At 47.3% G+C, this 25,235-nt stretch overlaps 2 protein-coding genes and 1 pseudogene across 2 annotated transcripts; 2 read left to right on the forward strand and 1 right to left on the reverse strand.

Annotated features, from left to right (window-relative positions):
• The first annotated feature begins 1,193 nt into the window (after window positions 1-1,193).
• Window positions 1,194-2,840, forward strand: Cox7a1 (cytochrome c oxidase subunit 7A1). Its single transcript, XM_005341950.4, has 4 exons — window positions 1,194-1,337; window positions 1,952-2,038; window positions 2,151-2,235; window positions 2,717-2,840. Exons 1-4 carry the CDS (start codon window positions 1,323-1,325, stop codon window positions 2,770-2,772), a joined length of 243 nt encoding a protein of 80 aa, XP_005342007.1. The 5' UTR covers window positions 1,194-1,322; the 3' UTR covers window positions 2,773-2,840.
• Window positions 2,841-3,470: 630 nt separating this feature from the next.
• On the reverse strand, window positions 3,471-13,413 carry Capns1 (calpain small subunit 1). Its single transcript, XM_005341949.5, has 11 exons — window positions 13,265-13,413; window positions 12,174-12,385; window positions 11,118-11,151; window positions 10,727-10,816; window positions 10,501-10,558; window positions 10,339-10,403; window positions 7,568-7,636; window positions 7,388-7,466; window positions 7,152-7,268; window positions 4,212-4,270; window positions 3,471-4,030 (listed from the first exon to the last, which is right to left on the reverse strand). Exons 2-11 carry the CDS (start codon window positions 12,368-12,370, stop codon window positions 4,004-4,006), a joined length of 795 nt encoding a protein of 264 aa, XP_005342006.2. The 5' UTR covers window positions 12,371-12,385; window positions 13,265-13,413; the 3' UTR covers window positions 3,471-4,003.
• LOC101968996 (ribosome maturation protein SBDS pseudogene) lies at window positions 13,218-20,888 on the forward strand (annotated as a pseudogene).
• Window positions 20,889-25,235: the final 4,347 nt, after the last annotated feature.

Raw genomic sequence — 25,235 nt, forward strand, 5'->3', positions numbered from 1 at the left:
ACTCCCAGTGATCCTGTGACTCAGATGGTAGGAAACCTTTTGCCCTGAAGTACCCAGACTCCCACCACACACCCACCCTTCCAATTGCCAATTGTCTGCTCCTCTGCCTGCACTCTGTAGGGTAACATTTAAATATGAGATATGATATTGGCATTTGCTTTAAAATACATTGGTTAGTGTGGTACAGTGGCCACTTGGGAGACTGAGGCAGGAGGACCGCAAGTTCTAGGCCAGCCTTGGTAACTCAAAATAAAAAGAAGTAGGGATGTAGCTCCATGGGAGAGTGCACCTGGATTCAATCCTCAGTACAAAAAAGAAAAAAAAAATCCTTGATAAAACAAAAATCAAGTATAAACACATTTAGACACCCACCTGTAACCCCAGCTACTGGGGAGGCTGAGGCAGGAGGATCGGGACAGGCAGTTCAATTTAAGAAGACTCTGTCTTCTTAAAAACATAAAATATAAAAGGACTGGGGATATAGTTTGGTGGTAGAGAGCTTGACTGCTTGACTGGTATATGTGATCTCCTGGGTTCAATTACAAGTAAGAATTTTTTTTTTTTTTTTTTTTTTTGGAGGGGCAGGCAATGAGGCTGGGAGCATGTAGCTCAGTCAGTGGTGGAGCAGCTGCCCAGCCTTATGCACTAGACCCTGGACTCCAACGGAGGAGGAGGAGTGGGGGCGGGGAGGAAAGAAAAAGAAAGTGTGTGTGTGGGGGGGGGTAGGAATACATATACACACATATGCATACATACACACATATATACTTTACCGCTAAAAATAATGGCCATGGTTTTTTCTCTGCAATTACTGTGTAGGCTCAGTTATGCTCTCGTCTCTCATATGAGCTCAGTTACTGCTTTCAACAAACTCTGAGGAAGATCCCGACTTGCCCTCGTATTACGAATGAGGAAACTAAATCTCTGAGGTGCAGTCACTGCCCTTACTCGTTCTTCCGTAACCAAACCCGTAGGCAGAGATTGGGGGGCGGGGGAGGACTGCCCTGGCCCCGCAAACCACCCAAACGTGCATTCCCGGGCACGGCTTTCCTCTCCTGTTGGACCCACAGAAATCCCGAGAAAGCAGATGGGTGCTTCCTTCACGGCGCGGGCTGGGCTCCCTGCCCCCAGCGAAGCCCGGGCGGAGGTCACATCCTCAGCTGTCAAGAGCTGGGCGAAGCCAAGTCCCCAGCCAGCTGCCCTGCCGCGTACGCAGGGGGCGTGGCTTGGATTCCCCGGGAGGGGGAGGGCACCAGGGGGAGGACACCGTGTGTCCTTGGGCGGAGAGGGGAGGTGACTCCAGCCGAAGAGGAGGACGCAGAATGAGGGCCTTGCGGGTGAGGGCCCCCACGGACTGGGCAGGAGCCCCCAACCCAGAAGCCCTTGCCATAACCCGCGACTCCTTAAACATTCCAAGATCTGGGGTCTTGGGACGTGAGCCCCCTTCAGGGTTTGGGACCCTCCTCCAAAACCCAATCTTCTGAGACAGCCAGGACCTCTAACATGGCCCAGATCCCCGGATTTAAACCTCCTTCATTCAGGATTCCCTTTGCATCACTGAGACCCCTACCCCTACTTGGGACTTCTTAGGCAACCTAGAAACGCCCGAGGGACCTAGTCTTGATATTCCAGGGACCCGTTTTCCTCCCATGAATCTAGGAACCCTCACCCCTCAGGACTTGGATTGCCAGAACAGGAGACCCTTTTTATGTCCTCTTGCCTTCCAGGACCTTCCAGCCAGCCTTCTAACCTCAAGCCGTCCTCTCAAGGCACTAAGACTCTTCGTCCAGGCCTTTCTTGATAGGCCCCTCCTTCCCTGCCCTCACTGGCAGTTGAATCTTATTTTTAGGTCGCTTTAGGGATAGACTGGTCCCCAAGTACAGGCCTCACCAGCCTCATTTAGGGATGACCCTCCAGCTGCCTCCAACCCATCCACCTGCTGTACCCTCAGGTCTCCCAGGCGTTGATTCGCTCCTTCAGCTCAACCACCAGGCACCACTTTCAGAACCGAGTGCCCGAAAAACAGAAACTCTTCCAGGTAGGCGGGATGGGGAAGAGCCAGGGCTGCAGGCCTGGTCTCTGAGCAGGGCCTGGGGTTGAGGTGAGTGAGGCAGCCAGCATCCCTTCTCACTCCTCACTCCCACACTCAGGCGGACAATGACCTCCCAGTGCACTTGAAGGGCGGGGGAACGGACAACATCCTGTACCGACTGACTATGACGCTGACTCTGGGGGGTGAGTGCCGGGCTTGCTGGTCCTGAGCTACCTGTGGAAAAGGGGGCTGGTTCCTGTTGGCATTTGGGCGGGGCCTTTGCTAAGTGTCTAGGCTGGGGATTAGCAATCTGGGAAGGGGTTGAGTCCTCAGCTGGCCAGGTTTGGTGGATGGGACTGGAGTCAAGGCTGGCTACTTGGGAGTTGGGTTTGTCTCGGCAAGGGAGCTGGACTGGTGATGGGTCTGGGGCCCAGGGAGAAGCTGAGGACTAAGCCCCTTCTCTGGTCCTGATCAAGGCCTTCAGGGTGGGACTGATCAAGGCCTTCAGGGTGGGAGGTGGGGAGTGGGGTGGGGTTCCACCTGTTTGGAAAGGGAGCTGACATCTGAACTGGGGCTGGGATTCTGGATGGTATTGGGGAACCTGTAGGGGGGCTTAAAAGTGGGAGATGAGGTCTGGAGGGGAGATTAGGGTCTCACTCTGTATCCCCCACTCTCCCATCCCAGGCAGTGTCTACAGCTTGTACTGCCTTGGCTGGGCCTCCTTCCCCCACAAGAAGTGAGACCAAGAAGTTTGGAGGACCTAAGGGACTTGGATAAACATCAATAAATTGGCTTCTTGGGAACCCAACGCAGCTCTGGCCTCTTGTGTGTGTGTCCCTGCCCATCCTCCCACCAGCCAGGAATGTCTGCCCTGTGGACAGTCCATTACCCTGGCCCTTGATCCCCTATGCGGAACCAGGATGTTGCTGCTTCCCAGCCGTCTGCTGAAGGCTTCAGACAGCACACCTGGACTGCTTTTCGGGGTTTGGAGACCTGGAATGGTATCCAGGGGCTTTGTAACCCAGATGGCAGCCCCTCGCCCTACAGAGACCCACTGAGGGAGGAAGCCACTGAGCACAGCCCATGACATAGTAAGAGGCAGAGGGAAGTGATGACAGAGACTGGCTCAAAGAACAAAGCTGAAAGAGGAGCAAACATGACCCTGGGGGACAGAATCCAGAGGGCACTGACACCTCCTACAAGCTCAGGCTCTGGAAGGAGAAGCAGAGACTACTTGGGCTTTTGGGTCCCAGCCTCAGGCTCCATAGGGCCTGTGTGGGATTCTCTGCAAGAACCAGGCTCTGAGCGATATGCAGATCTTGAGGATAAGGCATGGAGATAGACAAAACCACCCTACCCCACCTATCCTACTCCCAAGACTTTCTCTTCCCCAGAGCCCAAGCCACCCCTGGACTCCCAGAACAGGAGGCAGATCGAATAGGGAGCAGCAACTGAGATACATTTATTTCCTCCTGGGCCTAGCAGGCTGTAAGCAGAGTACAGGCAAAGGCACTGGGGTGTGCAGGCCTGCAATGGCCTGGAGTTTATTTGGCTGCTTGGGTGGTAATTTGAATGAGTGTGCCAGGGTGTGTGGGAATTGGAGTGATCTTCTCAGAACTGAGACAGGGCCTTGGGGCATGGAAGCCACTTGAGTATTTGGCTTGGCACAGATATAGGAAAGAGGTAATGGAGAGTGTGTGAGATGGGTGTGGTAGGGGTGGGGCGACCCTTGGGCAGAACATACTAGAATGTCTTAGAGCTGGGGTAACACTCAGGGTATGGCATGTTGGGGCATGATGGGCCCTGGTTATTGCCTAAGAAACTGGGTTTCAAGGACTGGGTGAAGGAAAGGTCTGTGGGTAGCAGGACCTATGAAGAAGTGACTGCAAACAGGCTGGGCCTTGGGAGAAACCCAGGATCTGTGGTGGCTCCGATGGCGAGGCAGTGAGGGGACAGGTCTGGGATTGCCATTCAGGAATACATAGTCAGCTGTAGCCACTGGAGAGAGAAAGGCACAGAGTGAGGAGCAGGGAACCCCAGAATACCAGACCCTCTTCTCTGCCTACACTCAGGGATTGTCGGGAAAATAGGATGGGGGGGGGCAGAGTTCTGAGCTGGTATACAGGGGTGAGGGACAGAGTCTCTCTAAGTACCCACACCTAAGGAAGGGGGTTCTTACCTCCTGGATGTTCACCTGGATTTGTCCAGTGCCATCTCTGTCAAGAGATTTGAAGGCACCTGGAGGAGAAAGAAAGGATACTTTTATATGGGGGATGGGGAGATTAGGATAATGATATACTACTCAATGGGATGATAAAAAAGTCATAGCTGACTCATTTACTCTGTGCCAAACATTGTGCAAAGTGTTTCTCATATGTTAACTCATTGAATCCAATTCTGTGAGATAAGTGGTTAGTATTGGAGATTGAGCAGGGCCACTCTATCACTGAGCTACTTCCCGAATCCTTTCTTTTTTTTTTTAGGCAGGGACTCCCTATGTTGCCCATGCTGGCCTCCTTCTTGCAATCCTCCTTCTTTAGTCTCCCCAGTCACGTACCATCAAGCCCAGTGATTGTCATTTAAAAATGAAGTACAGAGAAGTGAAGTGACATGCTCTGTGTCACAAAATAAGAAAGGGAAGAGGGCTGGGGATGTGGCTCAAGTGGTAGCGCGCTCGCCTGGCATGCGTGCGGCCCGGGTTCGATCCTCAGCACCACATACCAACAAAGATGTTGTGTCCGCCGAGAACTAAAACATAAATATTAAAAAATTCTCTCTCTCTCTCTCTTAAAAGAAAAAGAAAAAAAGAAAAAGAAAGGAAAGAAATTGGGACTGGAACCCCAAGCCTCCCACTAACATCTATGCTCCATTCTCTCCAGTCTCCACCAACAGGATATTGGGGAGGCTCTGCAGACTCCAATTCCTACCCCAAAAAACTGGTGTGATCCCCACTGCTGAAACTGACTCTAGGTTCCTACCTACAGTTAAACTGATGCAAACAGGGGCCACATTGTCTCTTCCCCCACACACTCACATCACTCACAGTGTCACCAGGCAGGCATCTACACACATGGTGTCCTGGACACTGCACTCATCACAGTTACTACTTGGTCTTCTTGCTAGAAAATCCAAGGGCCATTTCTCTCTCTCTCTCTCTCTCTCTCTCTCTCTTTCTCTCTCGATAGTACTGAGGACTGAATCCAGGGGCTCTCTACCACTGAGATAAATTATACTTTCAGCCTTTTATATTTCATTTTGAGACAAGGCCTTGCTAAGTTGACCAGGATGGTGTCAACTTAAGATCTTCCTGCCTCAGCCTTCTGGTAGCTGGATTACAGGTGTGTACCACTGTGCCTGGTTTGGGCCTTCTCATGTGTAACTTGGGACATTATATGCCCTATTGTCCACTCCCTCTATCTTCTACTTTTTCTCTTTCAATCTTTTTTTTGGTACCAGGAATTCAACCCAGGGGCACTTAACCACTGAGCCACATCCCGAGCGAACCCTTTTATTTTATTTTTTGAAAAGGTCTTCACTAAGTTGCTTAGGGCTTGACTAAATTGCTGAGATTAGCTTTGAGTTCATGATCCTCCTGCCCTGGCCTCCCGCATCACTGGGATTGCAGGCATGCACCACTGCACCTAGCCTCTTTCAATTCTTAATGCACTGTCTACCCCGGGCTCTTGGGAGGCCAAAGCATCTTCCAAAAGCCAAACCCGAGCCTGTCTCTCTCCTGCCTAAAACTTGTTAAAGCTCTCCAATGCCACTGGTAGAGTCTGGGCACCCCTGGACTTGGTATTCACAGCCCTGCATGGCCTGACCGGCTGCCCATTGCTCATACCTCCTCTCACTCTATTCAGTTCAGATCTCAGACAGACCCAAGTTCAAATTCTGATTTTCCGACTTCCTAGCTGAGTGGCCGCAGTTACACAATTTTGCTTCCCTGAATCCTAGGTTCCTCCTCCATAAAATAAGGATAGTAGGGCTGGGGTTTTAGCTCAGTGGTAGAATACTTGCATAGCATATGTGAGGCACTGGGTTTGATCCTCAGCACCATATAAAAAATAAATAAATAAATAAATAAATAAAAGAATGATTTTCTTAAAAAAAAAATAAAGTCAATTAAACAACTAAAAATATTTACCAAAAAAAAAATAAGGATAATAATTTCTACTTCTCCAGGATGTCATAAGGATTCAATACATTAATGCTCATAAAAGGTTGGGTGTCATTGGGTGCAGTGGCACATAACTGTAATCCCAGTGGCTTGGGAGGCTGAGACAGGAGGATAGCGAGTTCAAAGTCAGCCTTAGCAAAAAACGAGGTGCTAAGCAACTCAGTGAGACCCTGTCTCTAAATAAAATCCAAAAAAAAAAAACAAAAACAGGGCTGGAGTTGTGGCTCAGTGGTCAAGTGCCCCTAAATTAAATCCCCAGTACCCGCCCTCCCCCCAAGAAAGGCTTGGTATAGCTCAGTGGTAAAGCATGTACTTAGCATGTGCAAGGTCCCAGGTTTGACTTCCAGCACCCAAAAAATAAAGAAAAAAAAGCAAGCCCTCATGACCTAGTCCCTACTTCCTACCGATCCTCCTATTCCCATGCCCCCCAACTTCCCATTCTTCAACATGCTTTGAACTACCAAAAAAGCACCCAAAGCACCATTTCCTCTTTCCCTTCAAAGCCTTTACACAGACTGTTTCCTTGGCTTGCAACACTGGTCCCTGCGCTCTCACTACATTCATTTTTCCTCATCCCTCCCTCATATGTGCCCTCCCCTCCAGGGCGGTCTCCCTGACCCCTGGGCTGTCTCAGGTACCTCCTCATTGTGAAAGGCACTCCCTGGGGCTTCCCCAAGCACAGTCAGATCACTCTCTCCCCTGAGCTTCCCCTCATAATCCTGATCACTCTGAAAAGGTGCCCCATCCCAGCAGTACCAGTCTCAACTGTCATGCTTGTGGCTTACTAGTGGAATATAAGCTCTGTAAGGACAGGAACTGGGGCTGTTTCCATCACTGCTCTGCCCTTAGCACTGCACAGCTCAAAGTCAGGCTTAGAGGCAACTTTGGAGAACAGACCTTAAACAAATCCCTGCCCGGGAAGAGAGCTGGAGTGTTACTCACGGAACATGGCATCCAGCCTGACCAAGCAGCTGATGAAGTTGTCAAAATCCATGTTTCCTTCCTCATCAGAGTAGCGCCGGATGATCATGTTGTAGAGATGATCATTCAGGCGGAATCCTGAAAATGGTTCAGTCTCTTAGGTGTGAAGGCCAAGTGGCCCAACCTACTCTAATTCCCAGGATTCAACTACCTCATCAATCCCACCCCCAACACCACCATGTCCCTGGCAGCCCTACCTGCTGCCTCAAAGGCCCCTGGGAGTTCAGAGCTGCAGATGGTCCCTGATCTGTCAAAGTCAAACTGTTTGTATATGGCCTGTAGAGATAGGACAGGGTCTGATTGAGCATCATGGGACATGGTGCTTCCATGGATTGGGGGTCTTGGGTGCTAGGAAATTTCAAAAGACTGCCACTCACCTGCCACTTTTTTATGTTGTTCCACAGATACTTAAATTCCTCGAAGCCCAGCTTGCCTGTGGTGTCACTCTGGCAAGAGGTTGTTAAGAACACCATGACAGCTGTACACGGATATGCATACTATATGCACTAGACACATGACAATATTATAAATTCAGGAACCTGGACTAAAATGCCAGCTCCCATTCAAAAATCCATCATGTCACATGGGGTGTGGTTTTATTTTTCATTTTATCTACATATCTTTCTCTTTTTCCTTTGGTGACTCTGTGTGTGTGTGTGTGTGTGTGTGTGTGTGTGTGTGTGCGCACGCACGCGCGCGCACATGCATGATACTAGGGATTAGACCCAAGGGCACTTTACCATTGAGCTATATTCCCAAGACACTCTTTTAACATAACTATGGGATATTATATATTATATTGTGCTTCTTCAAACCACAAATTCTTCACCTAAAAAGAATTATGTCCTCATTTATATATATGATGGACATCGTGCTATGGCATGTCAATGCCAAAACCATCAGTTTTCAGATTAGGGTCTGTGGGGGAACAGGTTGAAGATCAGAGGCCAGAGATCACAGCCACTCTATGCCCTCATGTATGGCAGGCAAACACTAGACCGAACACTGATGTATATCCCTAGCACTCTCTGCCCCATTTCCCCCCAGTACTAAGATCAAACCCAGGGCCTCATGCAAGCCAGGCAAATGCTCTACCATTGAGCCACATCCCCAGCCTTTTACATTTTATTTTGAGACAGGGTCTCCCTAAAATGCCCAGGCTAGCCTGAACTTGGGATCTCCTGCCTGTCTACCTCCTGAGTCATTGGGATTATAGGTGTGTGCCACTGTGCCTGGTTTATAAAATTTTAGATAGTACCTTGATTTAATATGTGTTAGGACATGTAAAAAACAGGCATGGTGGCGCATGCCTGTAATCCCAGAAACTCAGGAGGCTGAGGCACGAGGATCATGAGTTCAAGCCAACTTTAGCAATTTAGCGAGGCACTCAGTAACTTAGCAAGACCCTGTCTCAAAATATTAAAAAAGGGGTGGGGAAACAGCCCAGTGGTAAAATACCCCCGGGCTCAATCCCTAGAACCAAAAAACAGAAATAAGAAAACCCTAGTATCTTAAAATTTTAAGGAAATAAGGTTATAACAAGTATCTCTTAGGAATGTAGCTCAACTGTAGAGCACTTGCCAAGCATGTGTGAGGCCCTGGGTTCACTCCCCAGTCTCTCTCTCTCTCTCTCACACACACACACATACACACACACACACCCAAAAACTGAATGAGATATTAATATAAAGCCCTTAGCTTAGGGCCTGGCATTTAATAAATTCTCAAATAACAACAATGGTTAAGACTTATTAAGTTACTTAGTATATTGCAGATATTGTGGTAAGCTATTCAGGAACATCACTTTTCTCACTAAGTCCTCAAAACCCCAGCCCTACCTGGATTACTTCCAGAGAAGAAAATAGATTCAAAACTGAAAAGTCAGAGTCAGATCATAGTAACAGCTGATGTGTATAGACCACTTATGCTATACACTGTGCTGAATCAATCTCTTGCATATAACTCCAGTGGCAGTCATCATTTTCTTTTCTTCTTCTTCTTCTTTTTTTTTTTTTTTTGGTACTAGGGATTGAACCCAGAAGGGCTTTACCATTGAACTTTGTCCCCAATCCTTTATTTTGAGTCAGTGTCTCACTAAATTGCTGAAGCTGGCCTTAAATTTATAATCCTCCTGCCTCAGCCTCTGGTGTAGCTGGGTTTACAGATATGCACTACTGTGCCCATTTTGCAGGCAAGAAAACTAAGGCACAGAGAGGGTCAGGAACTTGCTAAGAAGTAGAGTTGGTATTGTTTCACCCTATGGAATATATGTATGATCATGATGTGAATTCATATTTCTATATTGCTCTACGTTCTAGGTGTGCCTGTACCCAAGATTAGTGACTGGCCCATGTGTGGTTACATATTTTTTTGTTGGTTTGTTTTTGTAGTGCTGGAGATTGAATCCAGGGACTCATGTATGGTAAGAAAGCACTGTACCACTGAGTTACATCACTAGCCCACATGCACTTCTGTGTATATGCCTTCATATACCACATGATATGTGGTATATGGCATGTGTTGTGAATTTCTGTACATGTAAGTGTTATCAGCTTGGATTCTCAAGCTCAAAAGTCCTGTGTCCAAATTCCTATTCTCTCATTTACTCTTCTTTATAACTTCAGACAAATGTTTGCTTCTCTTTGAGCCTCAGTTTCCTTACTTATAAAATGTAGTATAATAATTTTCCCAACCATCAGGGTGTCTGTGAGGTGCAGACAATTAACCTAAGTAAAGTGCCAGGTGATGTTATTTATTGCTACGTGTCTCTGGGGTATTTTCTGATATATGCAAGTTCATGTCACTGGGTATGAAAGCAGTCCCAAACATACTCTCAGAAAATTCCCCTTAAGCCAGGCCTGGTGATGCACACCTGTAATTTCAGCAACTCAGGAGGCTGAGGCAAGAGGATTATAAGTTCAAGGCCAGTCTCAGCAACTTAGTGAAGCTCAAAGCAGCTTAGCAAGACCCTGTCTCAAAAAATGCAAAAGGTTGGATGTAGCTCAGTGGTAAAGCATCCCTGGGTTCAAGAAAGAAAGAAAGAAAGGGTAGGGAGGAGAAGGAGAGAGAAAAAAAAAAAAAGGAAAGAAAGAGAAAAGAAATTCCCTCTTTATCCATGTCCTTCCCTAGTCTGAGCCCAAAAGGATACATCCATCACAGCCACCATGCTTCGACATGTGTCAATGCCAAAACCATCAGTTTTCAAATCAGGGTCTGTGGGGAACATGTTGAAGATCAGAGGCCACAGATCACAGCCACCCCAGCACCTAGGCCTCTAAACCTGCCCCATGCATTGACCCTGGACACTCACGGCGGGTCACGATCTTGTTGAGAATGTTCATGAGTTCCGTGGCACTGACCTCCATATCCTGAGGGCAGAAATTAGGGGCACGTCAGGGGAAGACTGAAAGGGGTCTGGATGGGTTATGAAGAAGAACAAGAACTTTGGGATTGTCGGTCAAATATATGTGTACAAGAATAGTCCAAGGAAAGACATAGAAGGATTAGGACAGAGCCAGGGTCCCCAGGTTACTTACATCTCCAGCCAGTTGGGCAAAGAGTTTCCGGAACTGCCGGACCTCCTCACTCTCGTTGGCCTCAATGTTGGAGTAATGGGTGCGCGGGGGCTGCAGAGGGAGAAGATCTCAGAGGAGATATGGGGAAGGGTACCTTGGCTCCCCATACCCAAGCACTGCTGGTGAGAAAGTGAGTGGGCCAGGCAGCCTAAAGATCAGAGGACAAGCGGTGGTTAGTGAACAGGAAGTATATGTGGCACGGCTGAAACCCATGGCTAGTTTGGGGACTTGGCAAGGGAGAGACTTAATGACAGAGAAATTTCATAAGAGGGGGAGGGGAGGCTTATTTATAGGAGCAGGGATGGAAAAAGCCCAGAAGAAGCGGGGTCTCTGGTTGTGGAGGGCCGCTTACCGGAGGCTCGGGGTTGTACTGTGCAGCCGCCTCGCTAAGAGGAGACAAGGAGGAGTTAGTACGGGGGGGCGGGGCCTCCAACGGGCAAAGCCCTCAGAATCTCCAGCGCCAACCCCCGAAATCCCAACCTCCCACCCGCCTTACCTGGTCCCTTCATCTTCATCTGTCCCTGTCTTCATCTATCCCAATCCACAGATCCCTAGTTCTGCCTCTCCTCTCACTCCATCAGGCCAGCCACATCCCACAGTCCCACCCCCCATGGTGGAATCCATTCCTGCCAAGGCACATCCATCCAATAGCAGATGTCAGAATCATCTTGGTCCCACTCAATTATCAACCTGAGATCCTGCCCACTTCATTCACAACAGCCCTTCAAAGACTCTTTTCACAAAGGCTCCGCCCCAGCTTCCCAGGGCTTAATCCTCCTCAGGTCCTATCTTCCCAGGACCCTTCTCCATCACTTCTGAATGTCTGTTTTCCCAGCATCCTAACCCAGATCCGTTAGGCTCTGTCGCTTTGAGGGTTCACTGCTTGTTGATGAAGGCTAATTAGGCATCAACAGACAACCTGCCCCACCCTGCCAGGGCATTTTTCTCTGTGAATGCAACCAGTTCTCTAACAGGCCCAGTTCCTTCTTGGCCATTTCCCCTATTCCATTAGATCCTGACCTCTCCTGGGCCCACTAACTCACCTAGGACAGCAGATTTTACCTATGTCAAGTACCACCCCTACTAAGTGTCATCTAGACTCATTGGTTTTCCTCCAGAACTTTAATTTCAAGATTAGCTAATAAAAGCTGCACTGTCCATTAAGTCCCCCCTCCCCCACCAGCAACAGACCGGCCCCCTTAGAGCCCACACGTATTGACCCGCATAAGGGGACTACACCCATGACAAGCCCCGCCCCCACAAGGTAACATCAGCCTCATTAGGGCCCTCTTCTTAAGGCCACCTTTCTGCCCAGGCCAGCCCCCCCCCCATTCAAGCGCCCCGACCACTCTCCACGTTTATCCCATTCTATTCGTGTTGGACCACGCCCCTCCAGACCCCGCCTCACCTGATAGCACTAATGACTCCGCCCAAGATGCGCATGGCAGTTCCACCGCCTCCACCTCCTCCTCCACCTCCTCCTCCGCCGCCGCCGCCCCCTGCGCCGCTGATCAGGCCTCCGAGCACATTCCCCAGGCCCCCACCTAGGCCCCCGCCTCCTCCTCCGCCGCCTCCGCCTTTCAAGAACGAGTTAACCAGGAACATGACTGCGACTGGCTCCTGAAAGGGAGAAGGGGGTCAGGTAGCTGCCTCGCCCCTGAGTCCTCCCTCTCCCACAAAAATACGCATTTCCGGCTGCAGTTCCTGGGAGAAGAATCTGAGGCCTCGGGGTGGAGGCCGATCCTACGGCGAGGGGTCTGGGCTTCTGATAGAGGGTGGTTTTCCTTTGGGTGGGGTAGGGAGGAAGAAGGCTCAGGTTTGAAGCCCCGGGTCTAAAAGGTACCTGTCGAGCTTGAGGGACTTTGGGTTGAGTGCGTGTATAGACATCGCTAAGGGGATGGGCACAGGTCTGCCGCGGGATCTCCAGATGGCGTCCCCTTGTGGTGGCAGTGGTGCCCGGTGTGTCTGGGCGCTCGAATCTGAGATCCAGAGCCCCGGAATTGAACCTGGGGGTCTTCGGCGAGTCGAGCTCGCGGATCGGGGACCCTTGGCCCGGAGGCCACCGGGGGCGAGGGTTTAGGAAATTCCGAAAGTGGCTTGGTGCAATTGGGTACTCTCGGCAACGGGACTACAAAGTCACCCTGGGTCTGAGGGTTCGAGTCCCAAGTCAGAGGCCCGGGATATCAAGATCTGCACTAGAACTGGGGGCATGGATCCTAGACCGTGGTTCTGGACGCCCCAAGGGAGAATTTAAGGGGCGCACCTCAAATCTATGGGCTTGTATTTTAGATCATGAGACCGAGAATGGGGAGGAGTCCGCTGGATAGGAAAATGAGGATAGATCAGGCCTAGGGGTTGGAATCCGAGATAATGGGTTCTCGGACCCCTGAAGCCGGGGCTTTAGGGTCTCGCTGGGTCTGGGGAGAGGGGCTGCTGGACTCAGGATTGCGGTATGCAGGGGGTGGGGGGTCTGGGCCCGGCGGTCACCGCCTCACTTACACGTCCGGCGGTCGGGTTGTCTGTGGTCTGCTACTCCCGGGCCTCCCGCTGCGTCCGGCTCCAGAGGGCGGGGCCCGTGACTCAGGCCGCAGCTTTCTCCGTAGACAGTGCAAGGCGCCAGGGCGTCATCCGCGCGGTCCTAGAGCCGGCATTGAAAAGTGCGCCTGCGCGCGGCGGCCTCGCCCCGGCGTAACGGGCTGCCCTGTTGTAGCTCAGCCCGGCAGGTTTCCGGTGCTGAGGTTCGAACCTCGCCCAGGCAGGTGCTGAGCCTTCTCACAGCTCAGCGTGAACGAACTGGAGCTCCAAGGTAACCTTCCCCGCGTCCTGTGAATTTTCGCCCCGAGACCTGACTTCAATCGTTCAGTCTGTTCCAAAAGAGACTCAACAAGTAGCCCTTATCCTGACTTTTTTGCGACAAACAGCACCTAGAGGCCCCCAGTTTTGTTTGGCTTACAAGCTGGGGACAGACACTTGCAACTGTGGCAAGGGCTAAGGCAGACTGGATTTTGCTGGCCCCTGCCGCATCCCAGATGTTGGTCACCCCGTGCCTTCTGCAGCCGAGTCTGTGGATCTCTCTCTCTTTTTTTTTTTTTTTTTTTAAGAGAGAGTGAGAGAGTGAGAGAGGAGAGAGAATTTTTAATATTTATTCTTTAGTTCTCGGCGGACACAACATCTTTGTTGGTATGTGGTGCTGAGGATCGAACCTGGGCCGCACACATGCCAGGCGAGCGCGCTACCGCCTGAGCCACATCCCCAGCCCATAGTCTGTGGATCTCTATTATTTTTTTTTCGTGGACGACACTAAAGTGTCACCTTCAGTCTAACAGTCTCTAAAGAAAGCCTCGGATACAGGAAGTCCTTTGGCCTTGGCCAGTTTTCTGAGTTCATATGTTCCAAGGACCCCTTTGAGACTACAGCTGATGCTTTTTTTTTTTTTTAAGCTGGGAATTGAAAGGGGGGGGCGCTCTACTACTGAGCTATATCCCCACCCACTCCTTTGTTTTATTTATTTATTTAATTTTTTTTGTACCGGAGATTGAACTGAGGTGCACTCCACCACTGAGCACATCCCCAGTCTTATTTTATATTTTATTTAGAGACAGAGTCTCGCTCAGTTGCTCAGCGCCTCGCCCTTTCTGAGACTAGCTTTGAACACAGGATCCTCCTGTCTCAGTTTCCAGAGCCGCTGGGATTACAGGTGTGTGCCACAGCTCCCAGCCCTTTTTACTTTTTATTTTGAGTAGGGTCTCGCTAGATTGCTTAGGGCCTCCGTATATTACAGAGGCTGGCTTTGAACTTGGATCCTCCTGCCTAAGCTTCCTGAGTTTCTGGGATTACTGGCATGGGAAAGTGCTACTGGCTGATATCCTCTTTAGAGGCCTTTTTGCCCTACAATTTGGACCTCCAATTTATGTGTGCCCAGTTATTTTTCTGGGTTCCTCAGCAGTCTATCTGGCACTTAGACTCTCTCCTGAAGGTTGGGTAGGTTTCAATTTGAATTTTGGCTCAACTCTATAATAACTGCAACCCAAAAACTGACTTGATGCCTCTGAACAATCAATTCATCTGTGAAATGGGAGCATGAGTTGCTACTTCCACCCTAGTAGGCCTCTATCAGAATTAAGTGATAAACATAGAAAATGACAGCTGTTAGCCTGTATGTGCCCATGTTCCTGTAACCTAGAGCCCAGTTGGACTCCAGCTGGTTGACTCTTGCTCATCCTTAAATAATACTGACAAAAACAAATAACTGGCCAGGTGCAGTGGTGCAAGCCTGTAATCCCAGTGGCTGAGGAGGCTGAAACAGGAGGATCACAACAAGTTCAAAGCCAGCCTCAGCAACAGTGAGATGCTGAGCAACTCAGTGAGACCCTGTCTCTAAATAATACAAAATAGTGCTGGGGATGTGACTCAGTGGCTGAGTGCCCCTCAATTCAATCCCTGATACCCCCCCAAAACAAACACAAAGAATTGATAAGCACTCTTCTAAGCACTTCATGAATATTAGCTTGTTTATCCTCATAGTAGTCCTATAGGATGGGTGCTATTTATTATCCCCATTTTACAGATAAGTATACTGAGGTTAAACCCAAATAGCTAGGCTCCATAGCCTGTATCTTTAACCACTACCTTTATGCAATGACTCTTCAATAATATAATTAATATAATAATAGTTCAAATAACAAGATCACAGAACACAGACTGCAGTTGCAGCTAATGCTTCCTGAGGGCTTGCTGGGGCTAGGCCAAGGCAACTGCTATGCAAGCTTTTTGTATGAGTCAAGATGTAACAGGAGAGAAAATGGAGGCTCTGACAGGCAGGGTCACAGAGGGTGGCAGGACCAGGTCTAAACCAGGGCTTGGTTGATGATAAATCTTTTGGTGATGACTAATCTGGATTTCCTTCTCACCACACCCCTCCCTGGCAGACAGAGCAGCTTTAGTCCTCTGTCTTGTCCTTAGGCTCTGTTACTTCTTACTGCCAGGCCTTTGCACTACTGTGCCCACTGCCTGGAGCCCTCCTTTTGTCTCTGTGCCCCTCCTTAAGACTAGATGAGGCTGTCAGTTTTATGATCTCAGAACTAATTGCACTTTCTTATAGCAGTCACTATCCAGGACAGTCACGTTCTCTAGTTCTGTCTTCCTGATTTTTTCCAATTTTTTTTTTTGGTGCATTATATTTGTATGTCTCCTTGATTTCTTAATCCTGGGCATCCCCAAGCCTTAGGTGTTGGTCTTCCTGTCTGTCCCACTCAAGCCATAAATTACTCTGTCTCGAGGCTGTCAACATCCAAATTTCCATCTTCAGCCCAAACACAGCCCCTGAACTCCAGACTCCTACATCCTGCATCCTGGGTCAGTGTAGGTTCTCAAGCTTCACACATCCTCAACTGAGCTCCTGACCTTTCTCCCAAACCCACTCTTCCCTAAATCAACAGTATCTCTTCCAGTTACTGAGGCCAAACATCACTGGGTCTCCTTCGACTTCTTTATACCCACTAATCTACATTCTGTCTCAGCCATTCTGCCTTTCCAAAACCCACAGAAGCACACCTGTCACACCTGTAATTCCAGTGGCTCAGGAAGTGAGACTGGAGGATCGAGAGTTCAAAGCCAACCTCAGCAAAGCGAGGCGCTAAGCAACTCAGTGATACCCTGTCTCTAAATAAAATACAAAATAGGGCTGGGGATGTAGCTTAGTGTAGAGTGCCCCTGAGTTCAATCCCTGGTGCCCCCCCCAAAAAAAAAAAACCTACTGAAGCATTAAATGGTGGAAGAACCAAGGTGTAGGGTCGGTAGAGATATGCACATTTATGTTTAGTCAGGCTTGAGGGCCAAAGTTATGCGGTAAATCTGGTTCTTCAGGTTCATTGGCATCCTCATGGCACCAGGGACCAGAGCTTTGGGGAACAGTTTCCCTTTGGCTTCTGTTCTAAGCATAATTGCCTGTAGTAAGCTAAGATAAAGAAATAAAAAAACTAGTTAGCAGGGCAATAACTAAGTCTCCTTCACATTTTTCGATTTTAGCTGGGCTGTAATCCCAACAGCTCAGGAGGCTGAGGCAGGAGGATAGCAAGCTCAAGCCAGTCTCAGCAATTTAGCAAGATCCTGTATTAAAATAAATTAAAAATGGTTTGGGGATGTGACTCAGTGGTTAAATGCCTGTAGGTTCAATCCCTGGTGAAAAAAAATACGTATAAAATCTTGTTGAGCTATTATGTTGCCTGAGATTTGATTTAAATAATGGGGTTAGGAGGAATAAACAAAATAAGATTGGCCATATGTTGACAATTACTGAAACTGGGTTATGGGTTTTGGAAAGACCCATTTTTGCTGGGCCAGGTGGTCCAAGTTTGTAATTCCAGCAACTCTCAAGCTGGGGTAGGAGGATCTCAAGTTAGTTTAAAGCCAGTCTCAACAATTTAGTGGGACCCTGTCTTCAAAATAAAAAAGGGCCGGACATGATGGCTTGGCCTATAATCCCAGAGAGGCTGAGATAGGAGGATCCCGAGTTCAAATCCAGCCTCAACAATGGCAAGACATTAAGCAACTCATTGAGACTCTGTCTGTAAAAAAATAAAAATAAAAAATAAAATAAAAAAATAGGGCTGGGGATGCAGCTCAGTGGTTGAGTGCTCCTGAGTTCAATCCTGGTGCCACACACACACAAAAGGGGCAGGGATGGGGATGTATGTAAAGTGGTTAAAGTGCCCCTGGGTTCAATCCCCAGTACCAAGATAAATATAACTTGTTCTAAAAAGTCTCCACTGTGAAGGAGAATCAAGAGGGAAATGGGGCCTGTGTGGAGGGCCCTGATTTCCCAGCCGCGACGCGACGTGGCCGATATGTCCATCCTCACCCAACCAACCAGATCTTTCTGACCTACGTGGTGGTAGTTCGCTTCAAGCGCTAAGGTAAGTGCTTTGAGATCGCCTGCTTCGAGAACAAGGTTTAGGCACAGCGGCATGGAAAAAGACCTTGGATGGAATTCTGCAAACCCACTGAGTGTTTGTAAATGTTTCTAAAGGTCAGGTTGCAAAGAAGGAAGATCTCATTAGTGCATTTGGAACATATGACCCAAACTGAAATCTGTAAGCAGATTTTGACTAACAGAGAGGTTCAGAGGCACACACAGCTGGAGCAGATGTTTAGGGATACTGTGGCAGCCATTGTGGCAGACAAATGTGTCAACCCAGAAACAAAGAAGCCATACACTGTTATCCTTGTTGAGAGAGGTATGAAGGACATCTAGTATTCAGTCAAACTCAGCAAGAGTACGGAATAACAGGCTTTGTAAGTGATAAAGTAGCTGAAGGGGGAAATGAAGATCAAATGTGTGGACAGGAGGCTTTGGTTCATTCCAGTGAATGAAAGGAAGAAGCTGAAGGAAAAGCTCAAGTCGTTGATCAAGGTTATAGAAAGCAAGACTAGAGCTAGCGGCTAGAAATTGTGTCTTATTGACCCAGGCTGCTTCTGAGAAATTGGTGAGCTAATAAAAAAGGAAAGAAATGGGAAAGGTTCTTTGGAAGTACTCAATTTGACATTTCTGTCTTGTGTTAATGTGTACATAAAAAGACTTCCTACATGAGGATAATGTGGGAATCATTTTGTTTTAATTTTAAATTGGTATTCTAAGCAAAAATGAAAACTCAAAAGTAGCAAGTCCAGGGGCTGGGGTTGTGGCTCAGGGGTAGAACGCTGGCCTAGCCGGCAAGGCTCTGGATTCCATCCTCAGCACCACATAAAAATAAATAAAGGTATTGTGTCCAACTACAACTAAAAAGTAAATATTTTTTTAAAAAGTACCAAGTCCAGAGGATCATTTTGCTGCTGTCTGCGGCCTTTATTACTTTCCAAAATGAAAGCTACTTGAGACAACTCTTAAGGCTAAAAAAATTACAATTTTGTACATTATATAAGTAAGATTATTTGGGGGGATGTATGACAAAAAGCAGTATTTACTGGAAAAGAAAACGTGTCTTATTTTTATGTCATACAACCTGAGCCCGTAGGGGTGGGTCAAGCTTGGATGATGACTTCCTGATTACCTGAAATAGGCATGTGGTGGCTGCAGGATTAAATGATTGTCACTGAACATGCTGCCGCAACTGGGATTGTTCTTGGTAAAATAAAATGTCATTCACTTCTGATTCTTAATATATTAATACAGCTAATATTATAAGTAATCATATAATAAAACTAGTATTTAAAAAAAAAAAGGAAATGGGATTTTTTTTTCCCTCTCTAAAACGGTTTCTCTTGCGCACTGACCAGCTTGAGGGTCGAGCAAAAGCCGGAGAAAGCTACTGAGATGCAAGAAAAGTAGGGGGACAGGAAAGCGGCCCAGCAAGCTCAAGGCCGCAAGTTGAGGTCATCTGCCGCCTTTCACTGCGGCCAGAAAGTCAGTTGTAGCGCCGCCTCCAGGACGTTGGTGCCTCCGTACTCAGCTCCACAGGGTTCCGTGGGCCCTCCGCGCCTGCGCCGTCCGGCACGCAGCCGAATCTCTCCACCCGCCACCCACCCCTAGCGTCTCTGAAAGTTGGGGGAGACTTCTCTTTCCGCTAGAAGAGGCTGAGATGTCGCATGGCTCTCTGGGAATGAAGTTCGCTCGCTAAACTGGAGTCCCGGCCCAGGCCCCCGGAAAGACTGCGGGCCCTACCATGTGCACGGCTCACGGGCAGCGGCTGCCCCCTCGTGGTGACTGAGCGTTTGGGGCTGAAGCTAAGGACACCCCCCCCTTGCAGGCACTTGGGAGGCAAGGGCCATCCTGGTAACCCGTGGGAATCCTTTCCAAAGTGGACCCATCAGGAGGGTGGGAAAGGTAAATGTGAAGAAACTGGGGCAGGCCGCTGTGAAGATGAAATCAGCACGTTTACTATGCACTATGATATGTTACCACGTTGCCATACATATAAGTACAGCTGATACTTCATCGTAAGCATTTACCTAGGGGCCAGGCACTTATACTTAGTTCTTACAACAGGGACCACCACAGGGACAAAGGGGCGGATAAACTCACAAGTTTAATTCATAATCTGTTATCTGCTGATATCTTCCCATACCCCTCCCCACTAAATCTGTGGTTCGTCCCTCCATACCCCACCTTTTGTGTATGTGTGTGTTAGTAGGGATTGAACCTAGGAGTTCTCTACCTCTAAGCTACATTCCAGCCCTTTTATTTTAGGACAGGGTCTTTTGCCCAGTCTGCGCCTACACTAAATCAAATCGACCAGTGAGTGAGTGCAGACCTCATTTTTCACATGGAAGAAATTCCTTTCAAAAATTATCATATTCCTGACTAGTGGAAAAATTATATTTATGGACTGGGGTAGTGGTTCAGTGGTAGAGCACTTGCCTAGCATGTGTGAGGCACTGGAGTTCGATTCTTAGCACCACATATAAATAAAGGTCTATCAACATCCAAAAAAGATTATACTTGTGACAGTGGAAAAATATGAGAAAAGGCTGGCCTCCTCCATTGTTTGGGCCTGGGGAGGCAGCCCGAACATTTTTCTCATCCCATTTAAAGCCTTGCCTGATTTCTTTTCTGTTGTCATTGTGTCAAAAGTTCCTGTCTCCTGTATCAAGTGCTATTATTGGTCATGCAGGAGGAATACATACATATTCATTCACTCACCTGGGGTTTGAACCTGGGTAGTTGGTGTCAGACTAAGGTGAACTCTTCCTCACTAAAGCTATTACCACCTCTCTTCAGCAACTCAGTTATCCCAGGTTTGTAAATGGCAGAAATCAACTCAAGGACTATTGTTAGCATGTGAATCCTTAAATTTAACTCAGCTACCAAACAAAAGCAGCTTTCACTATTACTTTATCACAGGGATCAGGTTTCTGATCAGCATGAATAACCAAAAGGATTACTACAGACCTAAAATGATCAATATTTTTATTGAAATGCATCCCCCCACACTACCTAGCAGATTTGGTGATTTTATTCCTCTTTGCTCCATGCCCACAACCTTATTAATATAGAATTTACTACAAAACAAAAATGGTCAGTAATTATCTGTTTTTTTAAACTACCAGGCAAAGGCTGTGTTCAAGGTGTGTTTCCAGCATCAGACCTAATATACTGGGGGGTCTCAAAACTGTGATTAAAAAAAATGTGGGGAAATTATGTTGATGTTCAGTCTTCCATCTGCACTGGGTTTATGCTCAGGGTTTATGAAATCAAGCAAGGTTCACTTTGCTCTCAAAGAGGGGAGGGTGGGCAAGCATGGGCAACTGTTGCAGGAGGAAGAGTTAGTGGATCTGGTGGAAGAAAATCCACAACTCCTTTCTGCTGCTTCCCCTTGAGGTTTTGGATCTAGTGACCCTAGACCATAGTTGAGGGATAAAGTCCATGGTCTTTTTTTTTTTTTTAGGTATTGGGGATTGAACTCAGGGCCTTGCACATGCTAGGCAAGCACTAAGCTATATACCCAGCCTTTTACTTTTTTAAAATTTTTTATATTTTTGGTACTGGTGATTGAACACTCAGCCACTGAGCCACATCCCCAGCCCTCTTTTGTATTTTATTTAGAGACAGGGTCTCACTGACTTGCTTAGTGCCTTGCTTTTGCTGAGGCTGGATTTGAACTCTCAATCATCCCTCAGCCTCCCAAGCCACTGGGATTACAGGCGTGCATCATTTAAAAAGCCTGTCCTTTTAAAAAAAATTTTTAATAAAAGTGAATGAAAGGAGGCTGCCTAGCACAGGAATATGTTCCAAGGCACACTTTTCATATGTGGGATCTGCTGGATTGATGAATGCTCATCGATATGAGAAGTTAAAATGTGTAGATCATTTCTAGGGCAGGTTTATTTTTTTTTTAAGAATATGGTAAAACTTCACACTGTCTTCTCCCATTTGCCAGCACAAAGTTGACAATTTTGAAAATCCCCAGAAATTGTGAAGCCATTGATAGGTCCTGGAAGTGTGGATAATGACATGGAAGTTACTAGCAATCACTGAGAACACCTGCATTGGACTGAGCACATAGAGGTTATTTGTTGTAGCATCCAGTGTCATGCCAATACTTTTTTGTGGTATTAGAGATGGAACTTGGGGCCTTGCACATGCTAGGCAAGTGTTTACTACTGAACTACACACCCCAGCCCTTATGCCTACACATTGATCACCATTCCCCCTCCTCTGTGGGCACCCTAATATCAGTAAATCGTAAGCATCAGGTCATTCTGTAAATTGAGTCTCTAATCTCTAATTATGATCCAAGCTTTCATAAGCATGTCTAGGTTTCCAATTTGGAAATTATCTGCATGATCCCATCCACTGTCAGTTTACCATGTTGAAAACTGGAAGGTGTTAAAGCACACCTTGGAAGATTGTCTAGATCTTCCACCTCAGTTTGGCAGATCTTCATGCTTGTGAACCTTACCTGGAGCTCAGAGGTATGATTTTGGGTGGTCAGTGCAGTTATGGGGAGCACATGATTCTCTTGCCCCCCTTACTTGTCTTGCCCACGTCCTGCACAGGCAACTGAATTGGGGTCCCTCTTGGTGCAGTGAGCTGGCTGTGAAATAAAAGCTAAGAAAGAGAAAATGGCAAAGAAACCACAGGACACAGGAAGTAACTTTAGAAAGCAGGGGTAGGACTGCTCTCCGATATTAGTGATCCAGCTTCCACACTGGACAGAGAGAGAGCTGGAGCCCGCACTTGCTTTACTTATGTGGGGGAACATCAAAGGTATTTGCCAAATAAGGTAGGAGATGGGCTGTCCAGATCCAATGCCCAATTATGGAGGAGCTAGGAGAGCTATCCTACTACTAGAACAGGGACAGAGATCTCACGCCTTGGGCAGTCTACACATGGGAAAACTGGGATCATTCTCAAGGAAGGACATAAGTCCCCCATGGCTTGGTACCGAGTAAAGGACCACTCAAGTAGCTTCATGGATGGCTTTTCACACTTCTGGCTTCATCATCTGGAGATGTACTCTGACACCCAGTTTTTAAAAAATATTTATTTTTTAGTTGTAGTTGGACACAATATCTTTATTTTATTTATTTTTATGTGGTGCTGAGGATTGAACCCAGGCTTCCCATGTGCTAGGCGAGTGCTCCACCACTGAGCCACAACCCCAGCCCCTGATACCCAATTTTAAAGTGAGTCTCAGATCCTCAGTGCTGATTCTTATTCTGCTGGACATACTAGCTGAACTTGCTTGTGGTGCTGGTTGAGAAGCTGGGGTTACCTTCTCCAATGCTTTGACAATTCCTTGACAGGAAAGGGTTCTAAGTCTTGGAGTCCTTTTCTAAAGTAACTTTGTTTTTTGTAGATGGATAACTTTATTGGTCTCTCTGTGTGGGTGCAAGTATAGATATGTATGTCTGTCTGTCCCTTGCAAGTATTTGATGTCAATCTCTTGAGTGTTTTCTGTGTGCATGTGTGTGGCTCCATAGTGTGTGTGGAAATTTGTATACACTGTTTTGCACGTGAACTCTGTTGTCTACTCGTAGTCTATAGGCTGTCCTGTGTTTGAGGAAGCGTCCAGGTATTTGGGGTGTCCTCTATCTTACTGTGACAGGCATCAGAGTAACAATCAGGCTTTATGTGAGATGTGAACAGCTTCTCAAGGATCCCCTCAGATTGCAGGCAGTTCAACTTTATTCTTTTTAACTGTAGTTGTCCCTGCTGCTGCTTTCCCTTTCTCCAGAAGTTATAATTAAGTAATTGCAATAAATAAGCAGCCTAATTAATAGTCATCCTATGAAGGATCCCTCCCAGAAACTAATGAAGGGTTATCACTGCACCTGCAGACACGTGCATAGTGCAATTCAGGCTCCCCAGAACACACTAATTGCACATGCATGTCACATGCCTACGGCCAGGATCTGTAATGCTATGAGGATAGGCTTCATGTCACTTCTAGTCTGTGGATTCTTTTCTTTAAAATATTAAGTGAACAGGTAAAGCTTCCACCCACAGGGACTGTGACAAGACTATTTGTTGGCCCTCATTGTCCTTTCTGTCTCCCTGTTTTGTTTTTTTTTGGGGGGGGGGGACCTTGGATTTAACTCTGGCACTTGACCACTGAGCCACATCCCCAGCCCTATTTTGTATTTTTATTTAGAGACAGGGTCTCATTGAGTTGATCAGTGTTTCCCTGTGGCTTTGAACTCCTGCCTTAGCCTCTCAAGGTGCTGGGATTACAGCTATGTACCACAGCACCCTCTCCCTGCTTTTTTAAAAATATCCTTTTAGTTGAACATAATACCTCTGTTTTATTTATTTGTTTTTATGTGATGCTGAAGATTGAGCTTGGGGCCTCTACTGCTAGGCGAGCACTCTACCACTGAGCCACAACCCCAGCCCTCCCTGCTTCTTTATACAGGAACTTTTGATAGCTGGCTAGAAACATGGATGCCCTGAACAAGGACTACACTTCCCAGACTCCTTTGCAGTGTCACATGTAGTAATGTAGAAAAATTCTGATCAATGAACTAGGGATAGTTTGTAGTTGTACATCTTCCTTAAAGGCAAAGATCTCCCCTCCCCTTCTATTCTTCCTCCTGGTTGGAGCAGATGAGGTAGGAATCATGAGTAGATGGGAGAGCAAGACACAAGGAGATGGAAACCAGCCCTGAAGTGGTGTAGGGAGATTAATATATAAACTCTTGATTTCATGAGACTTTTTTTTTTTCTGTGGGGGAGGGACAGGGGACTGAACCCAGGGGGCTCTACTGCTGAGCTACATCCCCACAACTTTTTTTTTTTTGTACAGGGGATTGAACTCAGGGGCACTTGACCACGAAGCCACAGACTCAGCCCTATTTTGTACTTTAACGTCAGGATCTCAGCGAGTTGCTTAGTGCCTCGATTTTGCTGAGGCTGGCTTTGAACTTGCTATCCTCCTGCCTCAGCCTCCTGAGCCTCTGGGATTATAGGTGTGGGCTGCACCCACCTCCCAGAACTTTTCATTTTTTATTTTGAGATAGGTTTTCACTAAGTTGCTTAGGGCCTTGCTAAATTCTGAGACTGGCTTTGAACTGCAATCTTCCTGCCATGTATGGCTGCATGAGACTTTATATGAAAAATAATTAAACTCTCATCCTGTTTAAGCTACTATTATTTGAAGACTCTGTTAAAATTGTAGAACATTATATTGAATAGCAAAGGACAAAGAGCAATCATTTCACAGGCCTTTAGCTATTACTTGAAGGATAAAGACTTGCTGGGTGCCAATGTGTGCCCGAAATCTGAGTGACCAGGGAGGCTGAGGCAGGAGGATCACAAGTTACAAGGCTAGCCTCAGCAATTTAGCAAGGCCCTAAGCAACTTAGTGAGAACCTGTGTCTCAGATAAAAAAATAAGGTCTGTGGATGTAGCTCAGTGGTAGAGCACTCCAGTAAAGAAATAAATAAATAAAGTCTCACCCTACTCAAACTCTGCTTTGCCTAGGTCCTTATTTAATCCTTATTTACCCAGCTTCTTCATGCCACTTCCACATAC

This window comes from Ictidomys tridecemlineatus, chromosome 15 (genome assembly GCF_052094955.1).
Source record: "Ictidomys tridecemlineatus isolate mIctTri1 chromosome 15, mIctTri1.hap1, whole genome shotgun sequence".
NCBI lineage: Eukaryota > Metazoa > Chordata > Mammalia > Rodentia > Sciuridae > Ictidomys > Ictidomys tridecemlineatus.